This window comes from Chrysemys picta, chromosome 12 (genome assembly GCF_011386835.1).
Source record: "Chrysemys picta bellii isolate R12L10 chromosome 12, ASM1138683v2, whole genome shotgun sequence".
Taxonomy (NCBI): domain Eukaryota; kingdom Metazoa; phylum Chordata; order Testudines; family Emydidae; genus Chrysemys; species Chrysemys picta.
In genome coordinates, this window is record NC_088802.1 from 4964145 (window position 1) to 4978506 (window position 14362).

At 52.7% G+C, this 14362-nt stretch overlaps 1 protein-coding gene across 8 annotated transcripts in view; it reads left to right on the forward strand.

Annotated features, from left to right (window-relative positions):
• Positions 1–14362, forward strand: part of LOC101936714 (C-type lectin domain family 2 member D-like) — a 78908-nt gene that overhangs the window by 60108 nt on the left and 4438 nt on the right. For 5 of the 8 annotated variants that reach the window (XM_065564148.1, XM_065564144.1, XM_065564145.1 and 2 more), the window contains 3 exons: positions 10123–10188; positions 11087–11179; positions 13885–14069. In XM_065564148.1, the coding sequence (XP_065420220.1) occupies positions 10123–10188; positions 11087–11179; positions 13885–14069 (344 nt within the window). Of the gene's footprint in view, positions 1–3392; positions 3908–6034; positions 6593–7078; positions 7276–9367; positions 9530–10122; positions 10189–11086; positions 11180–13884; positions 14070–14362 lie in introns of those variants that run through there. The other 3 variants (XM_065564150.1, XM_065564149.1, XM_065564143.1) reach the window with 3 other exon arrangements.

The window sequence follows — 14362 nt, forward strand, 5'->3', positions numbered from 1 at the left end:
CTGTGCTGGCTCTGGCAGTACACGCAGACAACTGCTGTCTGCTGCCCCCGGGTCCTAGCGTCCCCCATCCACTAATGGGAAGACAGGCTGCCCTTACCCTGCCCTTCCACCCTAGCCCTGAGCCTCTCCAACACCCCAAACCCCCCAGCCTTCATCCCCACACACCCTAATCCTCTGCTCCATCCCTGAGCCCCCTCCTGCATCATGAACCCCTCATCCCCAGACCCACAGCCCTCACCCCTGCATCCCCTCCTATCCCCAAACTCCCTCCCAATCCCCCTCCCCCTTCCCACACACCCCCTCCTGCCCTCAAACTTTCTCCCAAAGCCTGCACCCCCTCCCTTTGCACCGCCTCTCACCCCCAAACTCCATCCCAGAGCCTGCACCCCTCACCCCCTCCTGCACACCCACCCCCTGCCCCAGCCCGGAGCCTGCACCCAGCACCCAAACTCTATCCCAGAACCTGCACCCCTCCTGCACCCTAATCCCCAGCCCAGGACCTGCACCCCAGACCTCCTCCCCCCACCCAACCCCCCTCCCAGAGCCTTAGGCAGGTGGGGGGGGGGGTTCTGGGCACCATCAAAATTTCTACAACCCTGCCACCCATGTGAGTGGATAAGGGTCGGGGCAGTCAGAGGACAGGTACGGTCCTAGGGGGGACAGTTAGGGTGGGGGGTCCTCAGCAGGGGGCAGTCAGGGGACAAGAAGCAGGGGGGTTCGGGTTCTGAGGGGGGCAGTCAGGGGGTGGGAAGTGGGAGGGAGTGGATGGGGGCGGGGCTAGGGCAGGGCTTCCCCCCCCCCATGTCCTCTTTTTTGATTGTGGAAATATGGTAACCCTAGTGTTCCCCCAACATAATGCTGCATTGTTTCCCTCCTTTATTAAAAGGCTTTTGCTACACTCAGACTCTGTGCTTGGAGAGGGGAAGTATTGCCTCTTAGAGGCGCCCAGGGGGTGGTATGTAATTGTCCCAGGTCACTATTGGACTCCTTCCCCAAATCCCCGCCCCGGCCCCGCCTCCCCCCTGAGTGCACTTCGATCCTGCTCCTCCTGCCTCCCTCCCTCCCACAGCTTGTTACACTGTGAAACAGCTGGGAGGAGAAGTGGGGATGGTGCACTCAGGGGAAGAGGTGGAGGTGGAGATGAGCTGGGGGGTCCCCACCAGTTTTTCCCCATGGGTGCTCCAGCCCCAGGAGTTGGCACCTATGACTGGGGTCAGACTGTGCCAGGTGCTTTACAGACACACAGCGAGAGACAGGCCCTGCCCCAGCTGAGATCAGGGCCCTGTTGTTCCGGGCGCTGCACAGACACACAGGGAGAGACAGGCCCTGCCCCAGCTGAGATCAGGGCCCCATTGTGCCGGGTGCTGCACAGACACACAGCGAGAGACAATCCCTGCCCCAGCTGAGATCAGGGCCCGTTGTGCCGGGCGCGGCACAGACACACAGCGAGAGACAGTCCCTGCCCCAGCTGAGATAAGGGCCCGTTGTGCCGGGCACTGCACAGACACAGGAAGAGGCAATCCTCCCTGCCCCTTAGAGTCGGGCGACCTGAGCTGTGGAGAAGTTATGGCTTGGCCAAGGTCACACCGAGAGTCTGTGGCAGAGTCAGGAATTAAATCTAAATTTTCCACGTACCATGGCAATGCCTCGAGTGCCGAGCCAGCCCTTCACAACATGGCTGCCCCTGGCCAAAACTGCTCAACGCATCCAGAGACTTTGGCTTTGTTCTGGGATCAGGGTTGTGCTGGTTTCACAAAAGGTGCGTTTTTAAATCCCTTTAGTTAAACTGGTGCGAAACCCAGCCTGACTCCCCGTGTTCCCACGTCAGGGAAATGAAACTAATTGTTCCCCTTTTTGTAACCAAAGCAAGCGGTGTTAAAAGCCTCGGCATCTTAACTGAGACATCCTCCATGTCTGCTCCCTCCCCCAGCTAGTCCATCATTCCTCACTAGAAGAATTGCTAATGTGGATTTCATAACATTAATTGTCCCTCTTCTTGTTCCCAGGCGTTAACAGGCAGTGACATAACTCACAACATTAATATTTAAGGCATCATCTCGCTTAGTGGAGATAAGTCCATATCTCAGAGTAATTGTTTCAGACTGTCTGCAGACTCAGGCAGAAGTCACTGCATCCGTTATACTCGGGGCAGTTCCTATAGGAATTGCCAGAATGGATCAGACAAGATCCGAGGTCCATGTAACCCAGAACCCTGCCTCTGGCCAGTAACTGATGCTTCAAAGGCCAATGTAGGTGCAGCAGGAAATGTGGGATAATCTGTGGGACATTAGGTCAGACCTTGGTCTCTAATAGTTAGACTGAGCTATGCCCTGAACCAGGAGGTTCCCTGCGACAATTTGTTAGCATGAACTATTGTAACTCTGGGGGCTCTTTTTATGCATAAAAGGGTCCAATCCTTTTTGAATGTTGCAAAGTTCTTAGCCCCGACATCTTCCTGTGGCAATGAGTTCCACAATCTAATTATGTAAAATTACATGTAACTCAGCCTAGACCCACTGCAGTCACTTGATCCCAGCCAGTAATCTAATCAGGAAGGAGTACAACTGGTTAAATTCTCCTTCAGACCAGCTGGGTGTCTGGGATGGAGGTGTGGCCACACCAGTTGGAGATCTGGCCCCATTGACTCCAATGGAGCGACACTGACACAGACCAGCGGAGATCTGATGTTTGTTGTCCTGTGGCACTCAGTGACCTGTGGGGAGGGAATGATTTAAATAATGGCTCAGGTACATACAGCTGCTCTGGGAAAGGAAGCTACAAACCAGCTGCTCTCAGACTCTGCCCGCAGGGAGTGGCTGGGGGAAGGGTGATCTCAGTGCAGAGCTGGTATAAGAACTACTGAGCTGGGGAGAAACAACAAAACCAGGAGAAAAGGATGAAGTTGAGTGTAGGCGCTACAAATGGTGCAGCCCAATTATTAAATGTAAACAGTTCTAGGCTAATAGTTCTAAGTCTACAACAGTGACTGTTGGTTCAAATGAAAAGTTTTATTTGGGGATTAGAGACATGTGACCTTGTGTTTGGAGATCCCTTTCAGTCCTGCAGCAAACCGCATTGATGAACGGAATTCAAAGCATTAATCTACGGAATACTTTTCCTCCTGTCTTTCCGTCCACCAAAACAAACCCCGATATTCACCCAGAAAAATTAATAATAGTTTTTTGCCCTGATTTTCACCTGTTTTTTCTTGTAGTAACACTGATAAAATCCCCGGGAAAATGAAACCTCTCTAGGCAGTTTATTCCAGTGAGTAGTTGCTTCCGAGCAGGGCTAGCGGAGACAAGCGAGATCATACAGATCATAATCATCAACTCTGTCCCTTCATCTCTCCCTCTTCTCCTCCTCTCCCACCGCCCCCCTTCCGCGTTACCGCTCGACATCCTGAACAACCAATGGGAGAAGGAGTGGGCGGGCTCAGGAGATAAAAGGCAGGAGGGGCTGAAATGCTGCAGTGCCAGCAATCACTGCAGGGAACAAGTGCAATGGATTCAACTCGCTGCAGTTGCTTGGGATCAGGGTAAATGGTGCCTTGTGTCCAGGGGAAGTTTGGGGGTGAGAGGGGTTAGTGAATTTCTTAAAGGAATGTGGTTGTTGGAGGCAGAAGAGGGAAACCCCCAAGGGTGTGGGGGAAACACCCGAGAAGGGACTGAGGGTTTGACATCTGCGGGGAGCGGATCCGAGGGAGGAGAAAAGGTGTGTTCAGGGCAGTGAATTGATCGGCTTGGTGGCGTTTCTCTGTGTCTGGCTGACTCTGGGAAGCTGCAGCTGATCGGCTGCAGGATGGCAGGGGTTGGTCTGTGTGGAACAAAGAGCCGGGCGCTGGCAGCACCTTCCAGCATCACCTCCCCCAGCTCAGCTCTGGCCCTGTGCCCGGGGCGTCTGTCAGGTTGGTACCTTGTGTGATTGATCGCCCAGAGGTAAAGAAATGAGTGTGTGGGGGGAGAGGGAGCACAGAGCCCTGTGGGGGGATAAGAACGGCCGTACTGGGTCAGACCAAAGGTCCATCTAGCCCAGTATCCTGTCTTCGACAGTGCCAGGTGCCCCAGAGGGAATGAACAGAACAGGCAATCATGGAGTGATCCATCCCCTGTCGCTCATTCCCAGCTTCTGGGACGCTGTGGGGTGCTGGTATGTGGGGAGGAGGATGCACAGAGGCCCTGGCATGGGGGATCCTTGTATCTGGGGAGGGAGGAATTTGGGGCATACAGAGCCCGGGCATAGTGGAGTGAGTTGCTTGGAGTCCCTACAATGAAGGAGGATGGGAGCTTTGGGGGTCGGGGGAGGTGGGATGGATGTAGGTAGCCCAGTGTGTGTGCAGGGAGCTTGGCCTGCACAGGCTGTGAAGTGTGGGGACCCCCAGTTAGGGTGACCAGACAGCAAGTGTAAAAAATCGGGATGGGGGTGGGGGGTAATAGGAGCCTGTATAAGAAAATGACCCAAAAATCGAGACTGTCCCTATAATATTGGGACATCTGGTCACCCTACCCTCAGTGGGGTTCAGGCAATGTGTGTGTCTGTTTTGCTGGGGTAAGTGAGGAAGCAGGGCTGTCACAAGGACGCAGGGTGATTTCTATTAGCCTGGGGCCTGCTTGTCTCCATCCAGCTGCCTGGATGTACCTCCCCTGGGCCACACCCTCAATGCCAGGGGAAAGGGAGTGGGGGTTTCCGAATGAAGGCAGGGCCAGGGCATCTGTGGGCGGATGGGAGCCAGGGGCCGTACAGAACAGATGGGCGATTGTGGGTTTGCTGGATCACCTCCCTTCCTATGGGGCCTCATGCAGGGAGAGCTGCAGCCATAACCAGCCCACCCAGCTAGCAGCCGTGCCCTGCTCTGCTCAGATGGGTTGGGGAGAGGATGGAGGGCTCTCAGCATGGTGGGAAGGAGGTACCCTTGTTTTGGGAACAGCAGCGCTGGGGTGGGTGGATCTGGGAATGGGGGGAGGGAGGCCCCTGGATTGAGGGGTGGGGCAGGAGGGGAGATCCATGCTTGCTGGGGGAGGGACGGAGGCGGCTCATTCCATGGGGAAGGCAGACAGCAGAAGGCGTCTGGTTTGCAGCAGGCAAGGTGGATCGGGGCTAAGGGAGCAGGGTGGGATAGGGGCCGGCTGGGGGAGCAGAGGGGAGCAGGGCTGGGAAGAGGAGTCCGATGGCTGTTTGCAAAGTGAGGGCCTGAGTTGGGGTGCAAAGGGGCTGGAGGGGAGGGGACAAGGCCCCCCTGCTTTGGGAATACCCCAGAAATCCCCCTCACCAGTGCAGGGGCCTTTCCACGGCCAGACGGGAACAAGCTGCCGTGCAGTGAACCCCGACTGTTGGTTCACCTTCTGGTCCATTTCTAGGCCTTGTGGCCAGTGAGAAAAGCTGGAAAACATGAATCCGAAAGGCCGAGAAATCAGGAGGTGAATAAACAGAGCCCTCCTTGGAACTCCCAGCAGCCAGCGCACGCTTTTCTTTTTCACCGTTTTCAAGGTCTGCTCCTGTCTGTCTCGTTGCCCAGCGTTCAGAGCCTGGGACGGAGCGAGACTCACCCCTGCGGAGCCTCCTGTCGGTCGTCCTGGGAATTAGCTCTTTTGAGCTGGAGCGACCTCTGCAGGCTGGTGCCTCGCTGCCACTGGCCCCTGTGTCCCTCCCGGACCCGGTGCCCCTTGTCCTCGGGCGCTGCCCCCTAGCAGTACCTCCGCTCTCTGGGTCTCCCCAGCCAGGGGAACCCCCACCCACTATCCCCACCTCACCTCAGTGGCTACTGCCAGTCACCATCTAGCCCCCTTTCACTGGGGCTGACTGCGTGTACAAGCCACTCATCACAGGCAAGGGGGTTTGGACCTGCTGCCTTGGCCTACCCCTGGGCTGCCCTCTGCAACCCCAGTACCTTTCCGGCCTTTACCTTAAAAACAGGTGCCCTGTGCTCATCTGGTTATCGGTGCTCGGTATCCAAGCCCACAGGGCCGGCTTTAGGCCAATTCGGCCGATTTCCCTGAAAGGGGCCCCACGCCTAGGGGGCCCCGTGCAACTGGCCACCCTGGCCCCGGCCCTCTTCCCCGTTCTCCCTTGAACGCTCCACCCCCTTCTCCTCCCCCTCCCATGCTTCCCGCGAATCAGATGTTCATGGGAAGCCTGAAATAAGCAGCAGGCAGGAGGTAAGCTGGAGCGGGTGGGGGGCGAGGAGGTTCCAGGGAGGCACGGCGCAGCCCAGTCCGGCCCTGGCCAAGCGCGCGGCTCCCTCTGGCCTGGCCCCCCGGCCTGTCCACGGCCGAACGCATCCAGCCCCAGCCCGGTCCCGGTGGAGCAGCTCCATCCCGGCCCGGGCCCTGCGGCGCCGGTCTCAGTCCCGGCCGAGCGGCTCCGGCTCGGCCCCAGACCCGGCCGTGTGGCTCCGTCCCAGCTCGGCTCGAGCCCCACGGCTCCGAGTGGACCTGGCCCGGCCCCGGCTCCGACTGAGCGGCTCCGGCCCAGACCCAGACGTAGACCCAGCTGAGCGACTCTGGCCCAGACCCGACCCTGGCCAAGCGGATCCAGACCTGGATCTGGATCCGGATCCGGACCCAGACCCGGCCGAGCAGCTCCAGGCAGTGCGGTAAGGGGGCAGGGAGCAGGTGTTGGAAGAGTGCAGGGGAGTTCGGGGGGTTGTGAGGGGGTGGATAGGGGTCGGGGCGGGCAGGGAACAGGGGGATTGAATGGGGGCAAGGGTCCCGGGGGGGCAGTCAGGAAGGAGCAGGGGATGGATTGGGCGGTGGGGGGCAGTCAGGGGCAGGAGTTCCAGGGGCAGTCAAGGACAGAGACAATGGGTAGTTGGATGGGGCAGGTGTCCCGGGGGGCCATCAGGAATGAAAGGAGGGGTTGGATGGGGCGGCAGGGGGCAGTCAGGTGACAGGGAAGTGGGGTGGATGGGACAGGGGTCCCGGGGGGGGCATCAAGAACTTTAGGTAGGGTTAGCATGTATTCACATACATTACACAATGTATGTAATATATAATTTGGTTATTATTTATATAGTTATGGAAAGTAAATAATACATGGAAGCAATGAAATGTGGTTTTTTTTACATTTTGTTTTTTTTAAGTCATCCCTGTTGGGGCCCCGCTGAAAATGTTCGAATTGGGCCCCGCACTTCCTAACGCCGGCCCTGCCAGCCCAGGAATACCAACTATAGATCTGATCTGAGCGGCGCGTCTGTGAAGGAACACAGATGTCAGTCCGGCATTCGCTTCAAACCTGCTGTTCCAGCCCTGCCTCTCTGGGGTAGCAGCCAGGTTGAAGGTGGGTGGAATTTCCTACTCCAGGTGTGTGGAGTTTAGGAGGTGTCCGCTGCTCGTCACTGCAGAGTCTGAGCCTCCCGAATAGGAATGAAATATTCCCTCACCAAGCAAGCGTTATCACTGGCCTGTTTGGTAGGTGAGGGACCGAGATGAACTGACTAGCCCAGGGTCATGCCAGGAGCTTGTGACATTGCTGCAAACTGAACCAAGACCTCCTGGTCAGCAGATCAGTGCTGTCACCATCCTTTGTTGGGATTGAGAGGTAAGATCTAGGGTGTAGCCTTAAAGGGTATGTCTACACTGCAATGTAAGCCCAGGGTTAGTAGAACTTGCGTGAGCAAATCCTGGGTTTGTTAACCTAGGACTTGAGTGTCTACACTTATTTGTAACCCCTTGAGCCTGAGTTTGAACCCTTGGCTTACATTGCAGTGTGGACATAGAGCCTGATCTCAACCGCCCGCTTCTGTTCAGGTCACTGAGTGCTGGATCCAGGCTGGCAGAACCACAGTAGGTGGGTAACAGCCTAAGTTTGGGCTAGTGGAGATTTGTTTCCTAGGGGACTTTAAATGACTTGTGTTTATAACTAGGCCTGGTGGATGTTGATGATGATTTTCATAATTTTGACAGATAATATTGATGTTGATTTTTAAAGCTTTATTTAAAAGATTTTTATCAATTTTAAATGTTCACAGCTGTGCAAAATCATGCACTGGAATTAGTAACTGGAATTCTCTGTAGTAACTCCGAGCCCTCCCCAGCTAGTGTCCCATCACGGGCCATTGGAGACATTTGCTACTAGCAGTCATGGATGGGTCACATACCACTGTAGGCAACCTCATCATACCCCCGCCCCCTCTTCCCCCTCCCCCATCCATAAACTTATCAAGCTCAGTCTTAAAACAAGTTATTTTGTTGTTCACGCTGCTCCCCTCCCTCGGAGGAGTGTTTCAGAACTGAACTCCTCTGGTGATTAGAAACCTTCATCTAATTTCAAAACTAAATTTATTAATGGCCAGTTTCTATCCATTTTTTCTTGTGCCAACATTAGCCCTTGACTTAAATAACTCCTCTCCCTCCCTGGTACTGATCTCTCTGATCTATTTATAGAGAGCAATCCTATCTCCCTTCATTTGGTTAGACTAAACAAGCCAAGCTCCTTAAATCTCCTCTCGTAAGGTAGGCCCTCCATGCCTCAGATCGTCCTAGTAGCCCGTCTCTGTATCTGTTCCAGTCTGAATTCATCTTTCTTAAACATGGAAGACCAGAACTGCCCACAGTCAGTGGCGTAGCCAGGTTCTAACATCGGGGGAACGAACACCTTAAAAAAAGGCGCCACCTGACATATCAAATTATGAATTGCATACTTTTAAATTTGTTATACATATTTATTTGTACTTAAAATAAAGACACAAGAATGATCCAGCCATGGAAGGGTTTGCATAGCTGGCATTTCGCAGGAGAACTTTAGATTCTAGAAAGTAAATGACAGAATACAGTAGTTTATAATTGTCACAGGTTTAAAAAAAATACTGGCCATTTTTTTCCAGTTACTAATTTAATTTTAAAGATCAGTCAATGAAATGCACTTTATTTATAATAGATCGTAATACTAAAGCCACCAAAAAGGCATGACAAATACAAGTTTTATGAGAATTGGTGAGCAAAGATCTCACAGCTCTTCAGGGTTGGACAAAGCAGTAATTTCCCATAAAGTAGCTTTTAAAAAAAAAAAATTATTAAACAAAAGACATCTCTACGACACAGATTGGTAGTCTAACATTTTTGAAACAGTGAGTACTGAAAATTAGGGTTTTTAACCAGTTTAAGCTGTATGTACACACACCACAAAAAACAAACCCCTTCCTGCTTTCCTATCACCAGTTCTGTGACTACAGGAATGAAATCTAGACATCCCGTAATATAGCTAGTTCCACATTGTTCTTCAAACCTCAGATCAGTGAAATGCAGCTGTGCATTGAGATACTATATGACTGTAGTACATTTTGCACTGCCTGCATCTACACCGACATCAGGAGAGGAGGAGACTGTTCCTAGCATATATGATTTTTTTTTTTTTTTTTTTTTTTTTAAAGGCGAGACACACCCACCCACTGTCCATGAAACAAGGAGGGAGAACAATAGCTGGGGCCAAGAGAAGATGCAATGAAACCCTCCTGTACCCACAACTGATATCTGAACAGCATCAGTCACTCTGCAGATCAAAGTCCCTGCTCTCCTGACAGAGCCCCCCTCCTGTATGTATGGCCGCCATTTGCATGGGGTGGCTGGGGAGGACAGGGGTGGAGCTAAGATGGCGTCATGACCCACTGCTATCCCCACCCCACACAGCCCTCCCTTGGCCTGGCTGAGGGGCTCCAAACGGATTAGGGAGAATGGCAATGCATTTGACAAATTGTGTGCCATGTCCCCCTCTAGTGGCTGGTAAGAGGATAATATCTCTGCCAACATTTTTGTTAGCATTATAGCAACTCTGGCTCTTCCTGTTCTCCATAGAAATGTCCAATTCCTCTTGGAATTTTGCTTAGCTCTTGGCCTTAACATCATCGGTTGATGTCACCTAGCAGCGAGTTCCACCATCTAATCACCCAGTGCGTGGAAAATTGTTTCCTCTGATCAGTTTGAAGTTCCCACCTTTCCATTCCATTGACTGTCCCTTTTGTGCTTGTGCAAGATTTGGGGACTGCCAGTCACTTTGGGATGCGCAGGGGGAGGGGAAGCAGTGATGGATGCATTCAAACGGCCTGGGCTTCGTACACAGCACTGGGCCCTGTGTGGAGGGGACTGTCTGATTTAACCTTAAATGATCGTTTCTTTTGCTTTCTGGTAGGTAGAGGGGTTAATGATTCAATGCTGCCGGGTCACGGACAAGTGGAAGAAAGGAGAAGAGATGTGGGTAAATCATTATATTATTTATTAGGTACAATATGGTAACATCTAGAGACAGCAGCTGAGCCCCATTGCGTGCTGCACAGACCCACAGTGTCAGTCCCGGCCCCAGCTGAGATCAGGGCCCCGTTGTGCCGGGCGCTGCAGACACACAGCGAGAGACAATCCCTTAAGGTGCTGTTCCTTTAGCTCAAGTGATAATGGCTTGTGCCTTTAAATCCAGAAATCAGGCATTCAATTTCTTCTGCTGATAAGTAGCCCCCAAATTAGCCCCAGTAACTCTGGGCAACCATGAAAATGTCTCTCCCAATCACCCAGTGGCCACTATCAGAGCTTCGGGAGAGGGGACAGGACAGGGGAATTACTGAGCGATCCACCCCTGCCTTGGCTCCTGGCTTCTGGCAATCAGAGGAGCATGGGGTTGTGTCCCTGACCATCTTGGCTAATGGCCATTGATGGACCTGTCCTCCAGGAACTTAGCTCATTCTATTTTGGAACCTAGTTATTTTTGGCCATCACCACATCCAATGGCAGGTGGACTATGCGCTGTATGAAAAAGTGTCTTCTCTTGTTTGTATTAACCCTGCTTCCTGTTAATTTCATCAGGTGTCACCTGGTGTTTGTGTTGTGGGAAGGGTAAATAACACTTCTCTATACACTTGTTCCACACCGTTCATGGTTTTATAGACCTCTGGCCTATCCCCCCTTAGTCGTCTCTTCTCTAAGCAGAACGGCACTAATCTTTGTAGTCTCTCCTTGTATGGAAGCTGTTCCATGCCCTTGATCATCATCAACTAGATTTATCCACTCATGGAAGCACTTAGCAAAACACGACCATTTTCACGCTCTGGCAGCATTTGCTATTGAAATGCCTTCATCTCCTTTCATCTATTTTTATTTTGCAGATTTCAGCCTAAAATGCATTAAAGATAAACGGATCCCAGTTACCGTTACTGTCGTCATCACAGCGTTGATCATCACCATAATTGCACTGGCAGGTGAGTGAAGGGTCATTACTAACCCAGCTGATTCTCATTCCCTTGTCACTGATTCTTTATTGACTGCTTGTCCTAGCCCCAAGGTCACGGTGCCCACTTGCGTTTCCCACGGCCTCTTCTCACCCCGTCTTTGCCCTGGTCTGATTCCTCCGTTGAAGCACATGCCCCTTTTCAGAGGGGAAATCTCTCTCCAGACCATTTCCTCGAAAGAGGAAGGGCCTAACCCCGTTCCCTGCCCCCTGGGAAGCAGCCCCACTAGAGCCCAGGCCTGGGTAGCGGTGTAGGGATGCAGTGGGTGGGTCTCCCTGCATCCCACGCCCTGTGTCATCCAACGCCCAGTCTCACCTTAAATTGTCGTAGGTTTGGGTGCCACCATGTGGCCATGGCTCACGGCGCGTCTCGAAAATTGTTTCCAATCCATTTATCATTGTTCCTCCTCCCTCATCCGCAGTACTGTGTGTAAATGCAACTGGGAGTCTCAGGCAGAGGATTCAGTTCCCTGATCCGGGCCAGTCTCTCGTGGCTTTGGGAGCATTTCTGAATTTATTTTCTGTGCCAAAGCTCCTCCATAAAAGTCACATGACACAAAGAATCTGTCGCACTGAACGGATTCTTCCCGTTCCTGTCTGGGTGTCGCTGGCGCAGCGGAAAGGGGTGTGTTGGAGTGTGTGCGCCCTGCCCCCAGGAACCGAAGAGTTCCCGGGATTCCTTAGAGAAGACACATGCTGTAGGGAGTATGCGGTGACAGCTGTCAGTGCTGGAGCGAGGAGCTGGCTGCTTGGCCTCACTGGGCAAACAGATCTTCAAAAGGAAATGGTTACAGGGAGGAACACGCTGTAGGGGTCAGGTTGGACTGCGTGGAGAGTGGGAGACTCTGGGCTGGATCCTTAGACCACTTTACACCACTCTGGGGACTCAAGGTGGATCCAAAGAGCCCTCTGAGAATCCCCCCAATTCAGGGGCCTCCCCAGCTGCTGTGAAGTTGGTGTTTGGGCTCTGCACCCCAGAGTGTAGGGGATGGGTTGGGGCCAGAGCACGCTGCATTACAGCTGTTCTGTGTTTCCCAGGCAGCCTGAGAAGCAGAGGGTAAGTTAGAGCAACCCTGAGGCTGCTCTAAGTCACACCAAGGGAAGGTCAGAGCGCTGAATGGCCCCGGAATACAGGAAGCGCAAAGCCAGGATCTCTTCAACATGTGCCAGACATCCACACGTGCTGTTTTGCTACAGAGCACGTACCAGCATTTCTGCCCATAGTTAATGCGTCTGTGCGTTGGGAAATCACATGGCTGGTAAAAGTTTCCATTGACCCAAACTGAAATTGTTTCTGGCTTTTCAGTTCATGAAAATGTTTGACTTTTCTCCCCAATGTAGGAAGGGAAAATTCTGTAAAACCTCGAACGTTTTCGCAGGATGTTGGGAAAAATCATTTCCCGCATCCCTCTTGTTAGGCTCCTTTTCCCTCAGTTTTAGTGGCTGCTTTGTTTGCCTGAGTGGAATGCCTCGGCGAGTGTGTGTGACAGGCCGGCCTTTGAGAACATGAGTTGTTCTAGCCCCACCTAGGGGCTCTCGGCTCCGATATTACAGGTCTCGCTCTTTGCTTTGGAGGGCCCCAGTTCTAGTCCTGGTGTGGCAGCCATCACATATTTATACTGAGAACGGTACGTCAAAGGGGAGTCCAAGAAATGCACCCACCCCTCCCATTTTTCACCCTTTGCCCCAAGGAGGCTTATTTGAATGGGCTCCCCGTCCCTGGCAGAATGGGCCACCACATACCACGGTGCCGGAAGTTAAGATGGTGGACGGGCCCATTTGGATGCACTGGTACAGTGGGTCATGACGCCATCTTAGCTCCACCCCTGTCCTCCCCAGCCACCCCATGCAAATGGCGGCCATACATACAGGAGGGGGGCTCTGTCCGGAGAGCAGGGACTCTGACAAAGGTTTGGGGGTCATGGGGGTGGACACGATGAACACAAGCTCCCAGTGGGACGCTGTGGCCAAAGGCGCTAATGTGACCCTTGGATGTATAAATGGAAATCTTGAGTAGGAGTAGAGAGGTTATTTTACCTCTGGATTTGGCCCTGGTGTGACCGCTGCTGGAATCCCGTTTCCAGTTCTAGTGCCCACAATTCAGGAAGGATGTTGATAAATTGGAGAGGGGTCAGAGTTGAGTCACAAGAAGGATTAAAACCTGCTTTATAGTGATAGTCTCAAAGAGCTCCATCTGTTTACAAGAGAAGATTAAAGGGTGACTTGATCCTAGTCTACAAATACCTACATGGGGCACAAATATTTAACATTGGGCTCTTCAGTCTAACACGATCCAGTGGCCGGAAGTTGAAGCTGGACAAACTGAGACTGGGAATAAGGCATCAGCTGTTAACAGTGAGCGTTAGTCACCCTCGGAACGAGTTACCAAGGGGCGCGGTGGATTCTCCATCACTGACAGTTTGTAAATCACGATGGGATGATGATGTAAAAGCTCCGCTCGAGGGATTATTTTGGGGCAGTTCTAAGACCCATGTGATGCAGGAGGTCAGACAAGATGATCACAGTGCTCCCTTCTGGTCTTGGGATCTCTTCAAAATGACAACCCAGGCCCTCGACGTGTGGGTCTTAGTGCCCTCTCTGGCCAGGATTCCCACACAGAGACAGACACCAGGGATAGGTCCATCTCTCACCACTGTGCTACTTGCTTATTTTCAGCCACGATGACTCCCCCCTGCCCACGCTGCCCACCCCATGTCACTGCTGCGTGTCCGGACGGCTGGGTGGGATACCAAGGGAACTGCTACTACTTCTCAGAGACTGAAGGGAACTGGAGCGCCAGCCAGAGCCACTGCTCTTCCCTCAACGCCTCCCTGGCTTCCATTGACTCCCTGCCGGAGCTGGTAAGGAAGAGACACGAACCTTCATAACCACAGCTAGGGACATGCCAGAGCCTGGCGCCCCCTGAAGGCCTAAGGCAGCTCCTAGATTCAAGGAACTGAATCCCCTGCGGAGCTGGTTGTAAAATGGAAATTCAGGGGCAGGATTTGACATTTTTTAATAGAAAATAGTTGATTTTCCCCCCAAAAAATTTCATTTCATTTTTAACTTCAAATGTCATTTCAGTTTGTTTTTTTTTAAACTCCAAAATCTCGTTTTTCAAAATTTGGGGTTCCCTCACCCCCACCCCCACTTT